General features: G+C 41.3%; 1 protein-coding gene across 2 annotated transcripts in view; it reads left to right on the forward strand.

Moving 5' to 3' along the window:
- The window catches only part of AK5 (adenylate kinase 5), an 85281-nt gene that overhangs the window by 10113 nt on the left and 59541 nt on the right, over positions 1–15627 (forward strand). Inside the window, exons 1-4 of one of the 2 annotated variants that reach the window (XM_079982576.1) lie at positions 1194–1812; positions 2482–2649; positions 4447–4616; positions 4731–4844. In XM_079982576.1, coding sequence (XP_079838702.1) covers positions 1746–1812; positions 2482–2649; positions 4447–4616; positions 4731–4844 — 519 coding nt within the window. In that variant the 5' untranslated portion in view covers positions 1194–1745. Of the gene's footprint in view, positions 1–1193; positions 1813–2481; positions 2650–4446; positions 4617–4730; positions 4845–15627 lie in introns of those variants that run through there. The other variant, XM_079982575.1, reaches the window with a different exon arrangement.

Raw genomic sequence — 15627 nt, forward strand, 5'->3', positions numbered from 1 at the left:
GGGGAACCCTGGTATCGCCGCCGCAAAGAGGAAGATGGACTAAAGGATTCCGCCCAAGGCCTGATACCGCCAAAGTTGTGACGTTTTGCTACGGGAAAGGCGAAACCTGCCAATGCAGGGAAATTCCTTTCCGGCCCTTTAACAGCGACCTTATCGTAGCAGCGCCCGCATACCTGTGGAGAGGTTAACCTGCAAAACCTATGAAGAAAAGTTAACCTGCAAAAGAAGACATTAACTGAGGGTGGGTAGGGTGGGAGAAGCTCTGGAGCCAAGTGAGGATTAACAAGTAAGATCCACCCTCTATTGTGTGGGCAGGTAATCCCTCCCCTTACCTGGCCTGGTTTCCCTGGCAACGCTTCCCCCAGGTGGGATTGGACAACTCACTGGGGTAGGCGGGGACCTCCAGGTATCCCACCTGAGGGAAGGCAAAGCCTATGCTGATGGGGCCACTCCAGATCCAGGGCTGCACGCGTCCCCGCAAAGGGCGCCCCCCGTTTTAAGTGGGGAGCGGTCATTGCCTTAATGTGCCAGTTGCTTGAAGTCCATCTAGGAAGCCCAAAATAGCAGGGAATTAATTTGCAGGAAACCACTCACTCTCAGGGGCTTACTAAGCACAGAGTTGCTTAGTTTTAAACTTTGTGATGTCCAGTAAATTGTAACCTGTAGCTTCATGTGCTTTACTGTCTCTTCAGTATGGAAGCTCTTTTTTATCCCTAGAGAGAACACTATCCCTATTCCCTTAGGAAGTCATGGCAGTTTGCTTAGCTTTGATAAACCATCTGTGATTGTCATTTAATCTCCATTTGTCTGCTGGATTTGCACAACACAACAAACTAGGTATTGGAAGACCGCAGCCAAATATTTGGCTAGTTGTTTCGAATTGTGTGGCATTTGTCAGTTCTTCAGTCTCTGGCAATATGTAGCTCATCTTTCTGACCATTGTACAATGTGCTTTAAATTTACAGCATGTGTATACATGGCCTTTCTTCCACTTTTCCTTAGGTCAGCTCTCCTTCTGGCTTCCTCCTTTCCCTCTGTTCATCACTCTCAGGGCCTCTCCTCATAGCCTAATTTTCTTTGCTCAGGGACAAAGAAAATTTTCCTTGCTCAGTCTGAAGCCATGGAGATCCTGCTGTCAGTGTGGACGGGGGGGGGGGGGTCTGACTCAATATAAGCTACCTCCCTGTGTTTCTTTGTCACCATCTTTGGGCACCTCCTAAGCCTGCACCTCAGCAGGGAGCCCACTGCCAATGTCTGGCCTCCCCAGGCCAGCTTCTGATGCTCCTTTGCAGCCTCTGCCTGTCCATATACCTCCTCTAAGCAAGAAAGCTATGACAAGGAAAAGGAAAAGGAGCAAGACTCTCTGCTCATCTTGCACACTCTCTGTGAATTGAGGCCTAGGCGAGAGGCTGAGCCAATAGGCCGCAACAGCAGCAGCGAGGAAGACTGTGGTCCACTCGGGACCTCTTGTCCAATGGCTTCTCAAAACCACCTGCCTCCATCGGCTTCTTTTGGCCTGCTGGCTGCTTATTCTTCTGACACCTGTTTTGCTGGTCCCATTACTTTATGCTTCTTTTCCCTAGGCCAGGAAGCCTGCCTCGTTTCTATTCCTACTGTCGCAACAGATTGGCCTAGAGTGGCTTCTGAGAGGAATGTTCTGTTTCATGGTTTGATTTGCCGGGAGGCAGGTTTTTTTTTTAATTAAACTGATAATTGTTTCAAGTGCTACAACGTAACTGTTTGCCATGAGGAATTTTTATATTCCAGCCGCAACCAGCTGGAACTGGTTCTGTGAGGAAAACGTAAAAAGTGGTATTTTACTCAGAGTAGCCCTGTTGGCGTCGGCGGACCTAACTTAATCACATCCATTAATTTCACTGGCTCTTATTAAAAAATTAGTTGAATCCCACCCAAAGTTTTCTTAAAGGAACAATTTACTTTTCTAACAGCTTGAATGACGTGCAGTGCCTGCCTGTGAGATGTTAGAGCAGCCAGTGCCTTTGCTTCCACTGCATACATTACTGCATTCCAGTACAGTGGTACCTCAGGTTAAGTACTTAATTGGTTCCAGAGGCCCGTACTTAACCTGAAACTGTTCTTAACCTGAAGACCACTTTAGCGAATGGGGCCTCCTGCTGCTGCCGCGCTGCCGGAGCACGATTTCTGTTGTCATCCTGAAGCAAAGCTCCTAACCTGAAGCACTATTTCTGGGTTAGCGGAGTCTGTAACCTGAAGCGTATGTAACCTGAAGTGTATGTAACCCGAGGTACCACTGTACAGATGGATTGAAAACATTACCTAACTGTATAAAAATAAGAAGCCCCTCATTATTATTTTTAATTATTTTTTAGGCAGCCAGAATTTCATGCCAACAGTTGTGTTGTTAAAATATTCTTGATCTTCATTACCGGTAAATGTAAGAAGAGTTCTGGTTTTCATATTTCCTTTTTCTTTTCTTTCTTTCTTTTTACTATTATGAAGTGCTCCCTGACAATCCCAACTTTCCTTACCGACGGTATGAGCGACTTCCTCCAATCCACCAGTTTTCCATAGAGAGTGACACGGATCTCTCAGAAACAGCCGAACTTATTGAAGAATATGAGGTATTTGATCCTGCAAGATCTCGGCCTAAGATCATCCTTGTCATAGGTAAGAAGGCAAGGAGAACGAATAGTTTTCTTGGATTAAGTGTGGCTTTTTTTTTTAACCGTTTAGCCAATGGATTAAGTGTTTTGTTATTAGTGCCAGGGACTGCCAGATGTAATAGGCAGAAGTGGCAGTGCCTCCAGCGTCTCCAGAATAACCAAAAAGCCTATAAATAGGAGAAACTATCAGACTTCATATCCAAACCTTTGGGATACCAGGGATAGTTACACCCTATGTGCTTTCTAATAGCACACCTCTTTCTGATGCTCCAAACAGAATGGGCTGTTTCACTTTTATTTGATAGGGGACAAGGCTGCAACTGGGGAAACCCTTCAAGGGAGAAAGCATTTCCTCCCCAAATATGGGGGGCAGTGTGGCATCCCTCCCTCCACAAAGTTTCACCAGTTTAAACCTTTCCCTTTGAAAAGAGAAGGGAGCAAGTTGGTTAACTGGAGAGCAAGCAAGGGAGACACAGCTGGACTGGCAACTTTGAAAAGCAGTGCCATTGACAAGAAAGTTTTTCAATCTCCTGGTCTCCACTGATGGGAGAAGCCTTTGTTTTGACTGCCATTCTTAAGGGTTCTGTTCTCATCAGAAAGAGTTCTTAGCTCTCCTTAGCTCAGTGGTTTTCAACCAGTGTGCTGTGGCACCCTGGGGTGCCTTGAATGATAGTCAGGAGTGCTGCAGGCAGCACTGGCCTCTGTCCCTCTTTCCTTCCTTCCCTCATTGGGTGCCCTCTTGCATCTCTGCCTCCCAAAGGCATGCACAGCTGTTCACTGCAGCAGCCCGGCTACAAGGTCCCCAGGTGAATGGGGGCTTCTGGGGCTGGCCAGGGGGAGCTTCCAAGCCCCCTGTGGGGCAGTGTGAGGAGGCACCTCTCTTTGGGCAAGGGGGTGCAGCTCAGATATCAGAGGCGACGGCAGCGGCTGCCTGGAGGACTCCCAAGGAGAGGGATAGGAGAGTAGGCTGAGGGAACACTTTACAAGGTGTTCGAAAAAGGGTGAGATGCTGCCAGCTGTGCCGGAAAGAGGTGATATAACTGGGCTCCTGAGCCCCACAGGGGTGCCACAGAAAGAATGCAGTTGGTCAAGGGAGCCGTGGACTCAAAAAGGTTGAAAACCTCTGCCTTAAGTGTTAAAAGAGCAGCATATTTAACCCTTTCCCGAGGCTGCAGCTCAGTGTTAGTTGCTAAGAGGAGGATGAGGGATCCCCATGACAGGTGCTTGAACAACACATTTAACTTAATAGCAGTGTAGAGTGGCTTTGCTTACCTGACTTTCCAGTGTCAAGTGTCTCCACCAGATACTGAGACTGGGAGGGATGAGGGGGCAGGTGCATTGGATTGGCTCCACTGCCACACCTGTACAATGCTCCCCTCTGTCTCACCCTTCTCCCTATCTGCAGGTGATGTGCAATGTCAGGAAATGCCACCCTCCCTAGTAGCTTCTGATTTAACCCTTGGTTATAGCAGTCAGGGAAAGAAAGAAAGGGATTCTCATGACTATTGCTTGGGTAGTGCATTTAATTCCCATGGCTGCGGTTCAATTGAAATCACACATTTCGTGCACTTTCCCACCATTAACAAGTTTTTTCTTTGTGGAACCCCTTGGGCTGCATTGTGGCACTCCAGGGTTCCATTGGACCACAGTCTGAGAAATCTCCTAGTGTGCAGCTAGTTAGCAATTTGGAGAATGTTACATTCCACATCTTTGGGAAAGATTTTGGCAGACTGGCACAGGTGGTGTGTAGTTCGTAATGAATCTGAGAAAATATAATTGCCTTTTTTCTTATAAATAATAGGTGGTCCGGGAAGTGGAAAGGGAACCCAGAGTCTGAAAATAGCTGAACACTATGGATTTGAGTACATATCTGTTGGTGAATTGTTAAGAAAGAAGATCCACAACACAAGTAGTAATCGAAAGTGGAGCCTGATTGCCAAGATAATTACCACTGGAGAGTTAGCCCCACAGGTACAAACATGGCAATGGCATGTTACTCGCTTTGGCAAGACTTTTGTATGCATTCTTAATATATACTATTAACAAACTAATAAACCTTCTTGTGCTTGTTTTTCACACTGCAAGGAAACAACCATCACTGAGATAAAGCAGAGATTAATGCAGATTCCTGATGAAGAGGGTATTGTTATTGATGGATTTCCAAGAGATGTTGCTCAGGCTCTTTCCTTTGAGGACCAAGTAAGATATTTGTTATTCAAGACAACTTAACAAGTTTAAAGAAAAATATGATAAGCTCTTTTTGTTAAGAAGCTAAATGCCAGAAAGACTAAATATTACTCTTTTCAGATCAGTAGGCATTGCCCCAAATTCTTTGTAAATGCTTGATTATATGCAGATCAAAGGTTGTTTTCTTGACATACATTTTGGTAGTATCATGATCCCATGCTGTTCAAAACAACCAGAATTCTGTCATGTATCGAACAATGACAGCGCTTTCTTTCCTATATAATTAAATGGCTCCGAAGGGAAGAAAAAGATCCTATTTAACAAATCATATTTTTCATACATTCCTGATTTTAAAAGCAAAGAGAAAAGGTTATTCCTTAATGGCACATTTTCAGTGCTCATTAAGAAGAGCACAATTTCATCAGCATATTTTTTTCACACAGAGAGGCAGCCTCAAGGTTATTATGGGCTTCTGAACTAGAATACAGCATTCATACAATAGCTTTTGTAAGACAATCATGTTAGGTAATAGTACACCTTTTATTGAATTAGCTTTTTGTGTGATCTCAAATTTTGCTTTAACTCAGTTTACTTTGCTATTAAATTTTTATTGTGCTTGAAAAAGATGTCTTGTGAAACTTGCTTGTCTTATCACTTAAGATGCCGATTAATAGTTATTGAAAGTGATTTGTACTGCAGGACATATTGACTAGAGAACATCTTTGTACAAGCTGCTTTTGCAGGGAAAATGACTAATTCATGTGTAGAACAGATTCTTCAGAGTTTGTCCTTATTTTGAGCTCATCGGGATTCAATTCTGACATTTCATATTCTTGACCAAAAGCTACCCCAAAATACATTTTGAGAAATACAGTTGTTCAGTAGGATGCTTCATTAATTTATATGAAAGCAAGCCAAGTGATGAAAATCCTGTGTTTTGAATTGATTTCACATTGCCAGATACGGAAACAACCAATATGACGTTTGGTTAAAGACACAAGCAAAGGTTACATTTCAAAAGTGCATTGTCTGGGAGTTTTACCAAATTCTGACTAACCTATGGAATGAGAATATACAATTGCTCCAGAGCACCCTCTCCTACTTATGATGGCTAGACCAACAGTGCAGGAATACTTGTGATGAGTCAGATGGAACATAGATTAGAACTCATCTTATGAACCACACCATAGCAGCAATGGTGCTTTGGCACCACTGTGTCCATGCAGAATTGGTTAGCAGACCTGTTCTGAGTGGCAATGGGCATTCTACACTTTGCTCCTTGTATTAAAGTGGAAGATCTTTCAGTGGCCCACTGTGATGAATTTGCAAAGCACTTTGGTGAAACAAGTGATTGTGTCTGTTTTGAACTGGATTTCATGTTGAACATACCTTTCAAAGCTGCTTGTCGGCTGTTATCAATAGCTTTTAGTTTGTGAAGTCCTAAAGATGTTGACAAAATCATAGAAGGTGTAAGGCCCATCACTTTTGAGCTTGATGGTTGCCATGCTGGGTGGGATTAGGGTGACCAGAGACTGCTAACTTCCCGGAAGGCCTCAGATGTGGTGCTTGATTATTTATGTTGAACATACAGTATGGGTTTTTCAATGTATGGTGCTCCACAAGGTTCCATCTTATACGTTATTCTATTTAACATCTATATAAAAGCGCTGGAAGAAGGTATTTGGATTATATTTGTTTTCGAGGATTGCTTTGTTTTGGTCTCCTTGCCCTTTTGCTAAAGTTGAGGATGTGCTTAACTCATCAATCTGCTTAGCTGTTTGTCTCCGTAATTTGTCACTCAGACTGAGACACCTCCCCTCAGCTTCCTCATGTTCACAGATCCCAGTCAGACATGACTTTTTTGAAAGGCACCTATGCAATCAACCTTACTCTTGTAATGTAGGTGCAGCATAGTCTTCAACAGCAATTCATTTATTAAGCAAGCAAGCAAGCAAGCAAGCAAACAAACAAACCACTTGATTTTTAAAAATCTCCATAAAGTGTCCAGGTAAAAGCATAGAAGACATGTCCAAAGCTATAAGTCAATTAAAAACAAACTTACATTGAATAATCATACCTAAATACAAATATAAAATCTGTAAAGCATTAAAACAAATATAAATAAGTGCTGTTTTTATTTTATTAATGGTAGTGCCATGGATAAGTGGTGCGCAAATAAACAGTAAACATGAATCTTAATAAACTGAAACAGAAATAGGCTGGCATAAAAATAAATACCATAGATCTAAACAGGCAGCAGAAAGCAAAATAAAGCATTTTATGTTCCCCATGTATGTTATTATGTGACACACAATGCTTCTGTAATATCTATAGAGCACCTAAGCAGCTAGTTAATTGAAAAAGATCTTTGGATTCTTGGAACAGTTTTGATTAACATATAATTTCTCAAATACTGAATTTTGATTTGCCCTTTCTTCAAAAGCATTAGGTAAACAAACACTTACTTCTCCAGCATAACACATTTCAGAGAGTTAGTAAATATTAAGAAGCTCTTTAAATTCGAAATGCATGTTGGAAAATGCTGAGAAAGAGGTCTGGCTTAACATTTACCTGTCATCCAAGCTGAAAGTCAGTGAATCACCTGCAAGACTAGCATATTAAATACCATCCTCTGCTCCAGTGAGGCCCTCTTCAATGTCAGCCAAGCATTCTCAAGCGGATGTGGGCTGACTATAGTTTAATAGCACTTTTCTTCAAATGTTCTTACTCCATTTCCCCCCACCCCCATTCCTGTGTTACATTCATCCATTGGAACGAGTGTAAAAGTCTGTATATCATAATGGGCTTGAATTTATTTACTGCTGCTATAGTTATCTTATATAAATGTGAGTGCAAAGGACAGAGGGCCTATTGTAAACCAAACAGCAGCAGTTACTTATAAAATGATAAATTTTAGGGCTAATAAGGAGAAACAAACAATCTGTTGCCCAGTTTTCTAGGCAACACTGTAATAGAAAATATTGACAAAACCACAAGCCAGAGCATACTCCAATCTCCTAGTTCAGCTCCCCGAGGAGAGGCAAGCTGCTTTGACCACTCTAACATATCATCTCACATTATTTTTATTACCTTCCCACTTCTATGAACACATGGAGTTTCTATATCAGCAACTTTCCCTGTTCACCTCAATGACATAAGACAGCTGCAAGCTTATATTCTTTAATGCATGTAGACTGCTCTATTCACTGTAGTGAACAAGGAAACCTTAGTAGGCAGTTTTTACCACAACCCCACACATGCAGGGGATCATTGACTAGGGCATATGTCTGCATGAGTGGGAATGAGCAGAGTTTTCCCCATGCCATATATCCTGTTGGGGCAAGACTCTGTATTTACAATAAAATGAATACCAGTTATGTAGGCAAACAACAGGGGAAGTCATGGCATCTTATATTTATTCAAGACAGCTATCAGCCTCTCTCTTCCCTGTTGGCAGCTAATCAGAGAATTTAATATTCCATGTCTGGATGGATTCACAAATTCATATCAACTGATTTATCAGTTGATGACTGCAGTATCAAGTCTTGACTTCCAGGCTGGAAAGATCTAACATAGATCAAGCATCCTAGATTTGAACGTAAGAGTTGTCCTGGATCAGACCAGTGGCCATCAGGTCCAGCAGTTTGTTCCCAAACTGGCCAACCAAATATCTGTGGGACTCTCACAATCGGGGCATGAGTGTAGTAGCGCTCCACCACTAATGATCCCCAACAACTGGTATTCACAGGCATATTGCCTCTGATATTTGAGACAACATGTAGCCATCATGACTAGTAGTCATTGGTTGCCTTCTCTTCCATGACCTTTCATATGATCTCACACCATCTCCATTAATCATTTTCACTGGAAATATTAACATATTCAGCTCACAGTTAACAAGGGCAGAGTAATCAAATCCAGCGATGTATATGCAAAGATGAACTGATCCAGTTTGTTTGTAAGATAAACCAGAATGTCCACTTTGAGGATGGATTGTCATTTTATTCCCCCACATTTTATTAACGGATATTATTTTTCTGGTCTGGCCCTTCTGAATAGGAGTAGTAGTAGTTTCCTGAGTAGGAGTAGTTTCCTTAAAATGTATTTATTATGCATTAATGACATTTATATACCACCCTGTAATTCTCTTGGTGGCTTATAATAAAGATTCTCTGAGTTGCTTACATTAAGGGCTGTGGGCTATCCACCTGTTTCTAAATTCCTCATCCAGCTTTGAAACCAGTGGGAGTTTTAAAGTTTAATTAGAAGTAATTGGTTGCACATAGAACATATAACTTACATAATTGCTAAGTATCACTACAATAAGCAATTAGGAGGAGCCTGGAAGCTTCTGTCTCCATGTTTTATTAAGCATAGTTTAGCACTATGTCTAAAACACTAAGTAGTGGTTCATCTTAACTAAGGTTAATTGAAGGAAGACAGAACCATGGTTTGAAGTTGGCTTGTTTAAAGCATGGCTAATACTATCCACAGTTTATCCTGCTTTGGGTGCAGGACTAAATTTTGATTAATCAAAAACTGAAGCAAACACTTCTGAATTCTTCCAACCATGCTCAAGGCTCAAGGTTTAGCACAAGCATAGACAAATTTGGCCCTCCAGATGTTTTGGGACTACAACTCCCATCATTCCTAGTTAACAGAACCAGTGGTCAGGGATGATAGGAGTTGTAGTCCCAAAACATCTGGAGGGCCGAGTTTGCCTATGCATCATTTAGCAAGTCTCCCACTGTGTATCATATTGTAAACATGTAGAAGCTCCAACAGCTATAGTTATCCCTTTCATTGTTTTAGCTGTTCATTCTTTGGATTGTCATTTGATTCACCAAAGGAAAATGTCACCAGTTTGAAATACTGAAGACATTAAGCTTATTTTAAAACGAAACAGTGACTAAGAAGGGCTTTATATATATATGGAGGGAAAAGTGATTCAGTGGTGCGTTGAATGGTAACCTGTGCTGTGTGAATACAAAATAGATTCTAATTTTTGCAGTGACTCCATTAATGTCACTGTTACATGCAGAATAGGAATATAAATGATCATTTATACTTGCCTAAGGAAATTTACTACAGCATGGTAGTCATTATAATTTCTTCTTTGTAAGCAATCTCCTTCCCAGAAAGGGCAATGATATCTCAAATGCAGAGGTAAAACAGAAAACTAAGAAAGAAAGAAATGGAGTTCCATCTTTTGCCACACACAAAGTGTGCTTTCTTTTATTTATGCTAGCTAAGGCATAGTGAGGACTTCAAGGACATACCTCTCTCAAGGTGGAGCACAGCAATTCACTATGGATGTACTGTGATCTGAGAATAATGTACAGGTTATACATCTGTAGGGCTATGTATGGAAAATGTTTTGTGCCATTCATTTTTGTGTAAATGTGAAGCTACCATGTGGGCATTGCAAGCATAGCCTTTCTTTTTAAAAAGAATTTGCAGTTGTGGCATCTAAAAGAAGGAGTCTTAATTCAGTTCTATTTTAGCTTGATGGCAAAGAGTCATTTTGGAACAGCATCTCTGCAGGTGCCTTTCTGCAGCATGCATATCTTTGGTCCTGTACCACAGTGGGTTAATCTGTGGTGGGATGGTGAATGCAGGGCCCTGCCTTGCAGCAATATAGCAGCCTACATGACCTGCAGCATTGAAGGGCAACCTGTGGCCCTCCAGATTTTGCTGGATACAATTTACATCATCCCTGACCAGAACTGACCATGGTAGCTGGGCTTTTGGAAGTTTGGCTACAACATTCACAGCTTCCCCAACCCAGCTGTATGGTCCTGTGAAAAATAAGGACTACCCTGTCAAATAAGCAGCAAAATTATCAATCTGAACATCTTTTTCATATATAAAAATGCCGGGCCTTTTAATTGTTCTTTGGAAGACCATTTATTGCTGCTAGTTTTATCTGCTATTTTACTTCTTTTGACCTTTTGTAGTATTTTATTGTTACAATTATTTTCTTATTGTTTGCTGTGCTGTTTGTCAACATAACTATCCCCAGGGCACCTCACACTAATGCATGTTATTTGTAAAATAAATAAAAAGTCTGAAGTGCAAATTGCAGTTATAAAGCAAGAGTGGGATACAAAATGTATCTAAAAACTCCTACTCTAGATAGGTAGCAGCCTATCTATATACAGATTCAGGAAACATGGCTGACCTTATCACTACTTCCTTCCTATGCAGATTTTTTTTCTTAATGTGCATAGGTTACTTGAGAAGCAGCCAAGTCACTAAAACAATTCCAGCTTACAAATAGTTTAAATCCAAACTATATTAATAATGTTGCTTGTGTCAAGACTCTGGAGTGACCAGGAATGAATTTCCTGATCTGAGCCTGTTGCTGGTGATCAGGGGTCCACTGAACCTGAGGCTGGCAGGTCTGAGACCCATCAAACCAAAGCCAAGGCTGTCTTGGATGCATTGTTCTGAGTCCCAGGAACTGCAACTCTAGTCCAACAGTGCAAAGGGCCATGGGGCACAGAAGTGCCCGAGCGTTGGTTGGCCCTTTAAGAATTTCCAGTTCTTCAAAAGGGGCAGGGCATAGAAGCCTTATAGCAAGTCATTAGTAGTGCTGTGAGCAACACCCTGCTTTGCCCCATGCGTGCCTTCACAGAACCAGAGCAGGATAGTTTGCCTTGTGTGCAGGCCATTGTTTTCAAAACTTGCCAGTGCAGTGGGGTTGACCTAAATAAAGATAGGGGAATTAACACTTTCAACTTGAAGTGGCTTCAAGCTTGATTGGGGCCCCACTCCTACAATTCACACTGGGGGACAATTGGAAGCTTTCCCCCCAATGCAAAGTGCAGGTGTGGGGTGGTGGAGGATCTGGATTGGGGGCACAGGGGAGGAGCCAAAATCTATGTTAAAAACAACAACAACCCTACCCCTTTTGCTGCAGTCCATGCAGCCTGCCCCTTCTCCAGAGAATATTAGCACTATTATGTAGCATATGCACCAAACTTCAGTTTTATACAGGTTCTAAAAACACCTTAACAGCTTTGTGTGATGTCCAAGTGTCTTATTTCCTATTCGTTCCTATTCATCTATCAGTCTGTGTCACACAAAAATAAATACACAGCAAGTTTTGTCTTGATGGTTTCTACTCAAGAATGCAATGCCCTGCTGTTTATTCTCCGTACTGTTCTCAGAGGTTTTCCTGTATGCGTTATCAAAGTAAGCTTTAGGCCTGCTGTACAAAAATTATTAAGAATTCCCATTGATTTTGCCTGCTAAACTGAGAACAAAGGACATGATTGAAGGGGGAAAGGGTCACAAAAAGCAGTCAAATCAGATTAAAACAGTTCTTCTTAACGTCCCATGAATACTTTATATTCAATAGGGCATGAATCGATGATACTCTGAAAGTGCTTAACAAACATTAATGGATTTGGATGAATCATGAGCCGTGACAACTTTCTTGTTCAGCTCCCTAGGGAATTATTGTTCCTTTCACAACTGAAGGAAGTGAAAATGTGTCAAAGAATCCCAAGTTTTATGATGGTCTGTAACATAGGTTATATTTATTTTGGGAGTTACCAGCTTTATATTATACTAATTGAATCACCTTTTCATAGGATTTAAGATTCTCCAGCTCAAGCCTGTGAATGAAAATCAAATGTTAGCTATCTCAAAATACACATTTCTGCATCGTTTCGAACAGAATTAACACTTTGCAGGTATAATTCATGGAGACACACACGATTTGGAAAGTTGCGCATTACACTATTGCAACCAGAATAAGGCTGTGTATCCATTACCAGCATAAAATGCAGCTGGGTTGTTCCTTTTTCTCAGTTTGGATCAAAACTGGTTTGGGGAAAGGGGCATCAAAACCCATTATTTCTTAAGAAACAACAGGATAGATATGGAGTGTGGCTAGATATGGAGTGTGGAGAGTAAATAGGAGTTCTGTCAGACCTACCACACATAAATAAGGCTGTAACAATGGTTGTGTGACCTGTTCTCCTGTAATGGACACAGATGAGAAACTTCTTGGGCAGGCATCTCATATTGTGTTGTCACAATGTTTGGCCATTCAGTAATAATAATAATAATTTATTTATACCCCACCCATCTGGGCGGCTCCCAACAGAATTAAAAGCACAATAAAACATTGTGGCACTCCTTCTGATTGTGACCTCTTATTGGACTGTTTGAAGCTGCCCTCTTTGGCGGGAAGAACGCCCCTTAATCCTGCTGGGTGCAAACATGTTCTGGCTGCCAAGGATGAAGGTGGAGCACGAGGGGACGCAACCATCACCCAACCCCTGTGGAAGCAGTGAGCGGCCATTCTAGGCCAGTTTTGTCTTGAGTTACTGAGTACCTGTCAGCTGGCCCTGCAGCCAAGAAGATAACCTAACCAAGCCTTTTGACATTCCATATTTAAAATCTATTTTCATTCTCAGAGCCTCCCCTTTCTAACAAGGTGGCTTGATGTGTAGATGGTCCTGAATCCACCCACCACTAATGCACTATTAGTACATCAGTGACAAGTTGCAGAATGCATCCACGAAAACACACATGTCCAGAGGGGCCCTTTCTGGATTGAATCTTAGGATCAAAGATGTTTACTAAAGGCTTGTTTACTAATTCCTTTGATTCCCTTCTGTATTGGTTCTGTGTTGGCTTCTGTGCTGTTACTGTTCCTGGTATATAATGATAGGAACCCACACATACTGTTAATTAATCTGAAACTGCAGGATGCCCATTTTTTGAAGTGCTTTGTTATGTCTAATTAGGGCTGTGTACACATTACTGGCTTAAACACAGCAAGGTCATTCTTTTTCTCAATTTGGATTAAAGTTGGTTTTAGGAAAAATTAATCAAAATGGAGTATTTCATAAGAAACAGTAGGATAGATTTTATTTATTTTATTTATCTATAAATATTTTTATTTGTTGCTTTAAAAATGAACTCGAAGCAACTTACAAAAGCAAAGATTAAAAATAGATATAAAACAATAATAAGAACAACCTAAAATGCTCACACTACTGTGCACAGCAAATCTAGTTCAACCCCACTCTACTAAAAATAGGCAGATAATTAAACTCCATAGGCCTGGGTAGATACAAATATTTTAACCTGGCAGCTAAAAAGATACTGTTCATGCCAGGCACACCTCCCTGAGGATGGTATTCCAAAACTGGGAAGTCACAACCTAGAAGTCCTCTTCTAGGGGAGCCACCCTCTGTACCTCCTCAGAGAAGGTGAAGATGCAGAACCTTAGGTCCAGGTTGGTTCATGTGGGGAGAAGTAGTCCTTGAGATATTGGGGTCCTGAACTGCATGAGACTCTGTAGGTCAAAATCAAGCCTGAAGAAACCAACAATATTTATAAACTTCCATAAGTTTCTGGTCAAACTTCTCTTTCCTGTGTTCAGGTGCTACTTATGTAGCCAAAACATTCCCATCCATTCCACAAGAGGAAGGTATCAGTAAACTCCCCAAGATCTGCAGAAGTACAAAAAATGTTTCAAAAATATATATACAATATAAGAGTTTGGGTTGTTTCATGCCTCCAGGCATTCTGTTACAAGCATAAAATAGAGGGAATGAATGTGTATATGTATACACACTCACACACCAAGCTGTATAAATTTACGCAGGCTGGTATATATAAGCTGTAGACAGGGAATAAGGCTGCACGAGGAGGCAGTGTAAATGTGATACAAACTTCTATTGAGTTAATTGTACACGTCAATTCTGAATGTGTTCCCCTTTGTAATATTAAGTAACTTATGCCAGCAATCCACCCCCTTTTTAAACACTTCCTTTCCAAATGATGTTTCTCTCCATAGGACATCCTCTGTGCCATATCCTCATCTTCCCAATTAAACAATGTGAACTAAATTGGGGGAGGAGGACAGTTCAGGATGTTTTAATTATGTAGTTAACTAGGTTGTCCTGTCCCCTGCCATGTACCCTTTAACCATCAGGCAAATTATGTGCGACAGCTGCCATATTAATAGTTTCAAAGAAAATAATTACTCCCACCATACAGTGAAAAGTAAATATCTGTCTTAAGACTTTAACACAACAATTATGCTGGTAAAAGAATAACAGTTAAATTAGGGTTGTTTATGTCAGCTATGAAGAAACTTTATTATTGAGAACAGGAGTGTCATAGTCAGTGATGGATGCCTTTTTGTTTAAGTGACAAGATCACATTTCTGAAGCTTTATGGGTGTTCCGATCTACCTCTTCCTTGGGTGCAGGTCACGGTGAATATTAATTTGTGTGTGCATAGGCAACAAGTGGTATAATGTCCTATGGTTTCCTTACCAGCTGGCACTGAATTTACATGAGGAAAAAAGCTCTTAAGTTGAAAAAAGGAAGAAATTGCATTAGAAAATTAACTTCTTTTTATATATATAAAGAAGTTACAGATCTGGAATTTTCTGCCATGTTATAGCAGTACACTATGGGTGTGGGGCAGAGAGAGAAAAAGACACTCTTCTGTCTCCTTGCTCCCACTGTATATCCTACAGTACTAATTTTTGTTGTTGTTGTTGTTTAGTCATTTAGTCGTGTCTGACTCTTCATGACCCCATGGACCAAAGCATGCCAGGCACTCCTGTCTTCCACTGCCTCCCGCTGTTTGGTCAAACTCATGTTGGTAGCTTCGAGAACACTGTCCAACCATCTCGTCCTCTGTCGTCCCCTTCTCCTTGTGCCCTCCACCTTTCCCAACATCAGGGTCTTTTCCAGGGAGTCTTCTCTTCTCATGAGGTGGCCAAAGTATTGGAGTCTCAGCTTCAGGATCTGTCCTTCCA

This window comes from Podarcis cretensis (genome assembly GCF_951804945.1).
Source record: "Podarcis cretensis genome assembly, chromosome: 6".
NCBI lineage: Eukaryota > Metazoa > Chordata > Lepidosauria > Squamata > Lacertidae > Podarcis > Podarcis cretensis.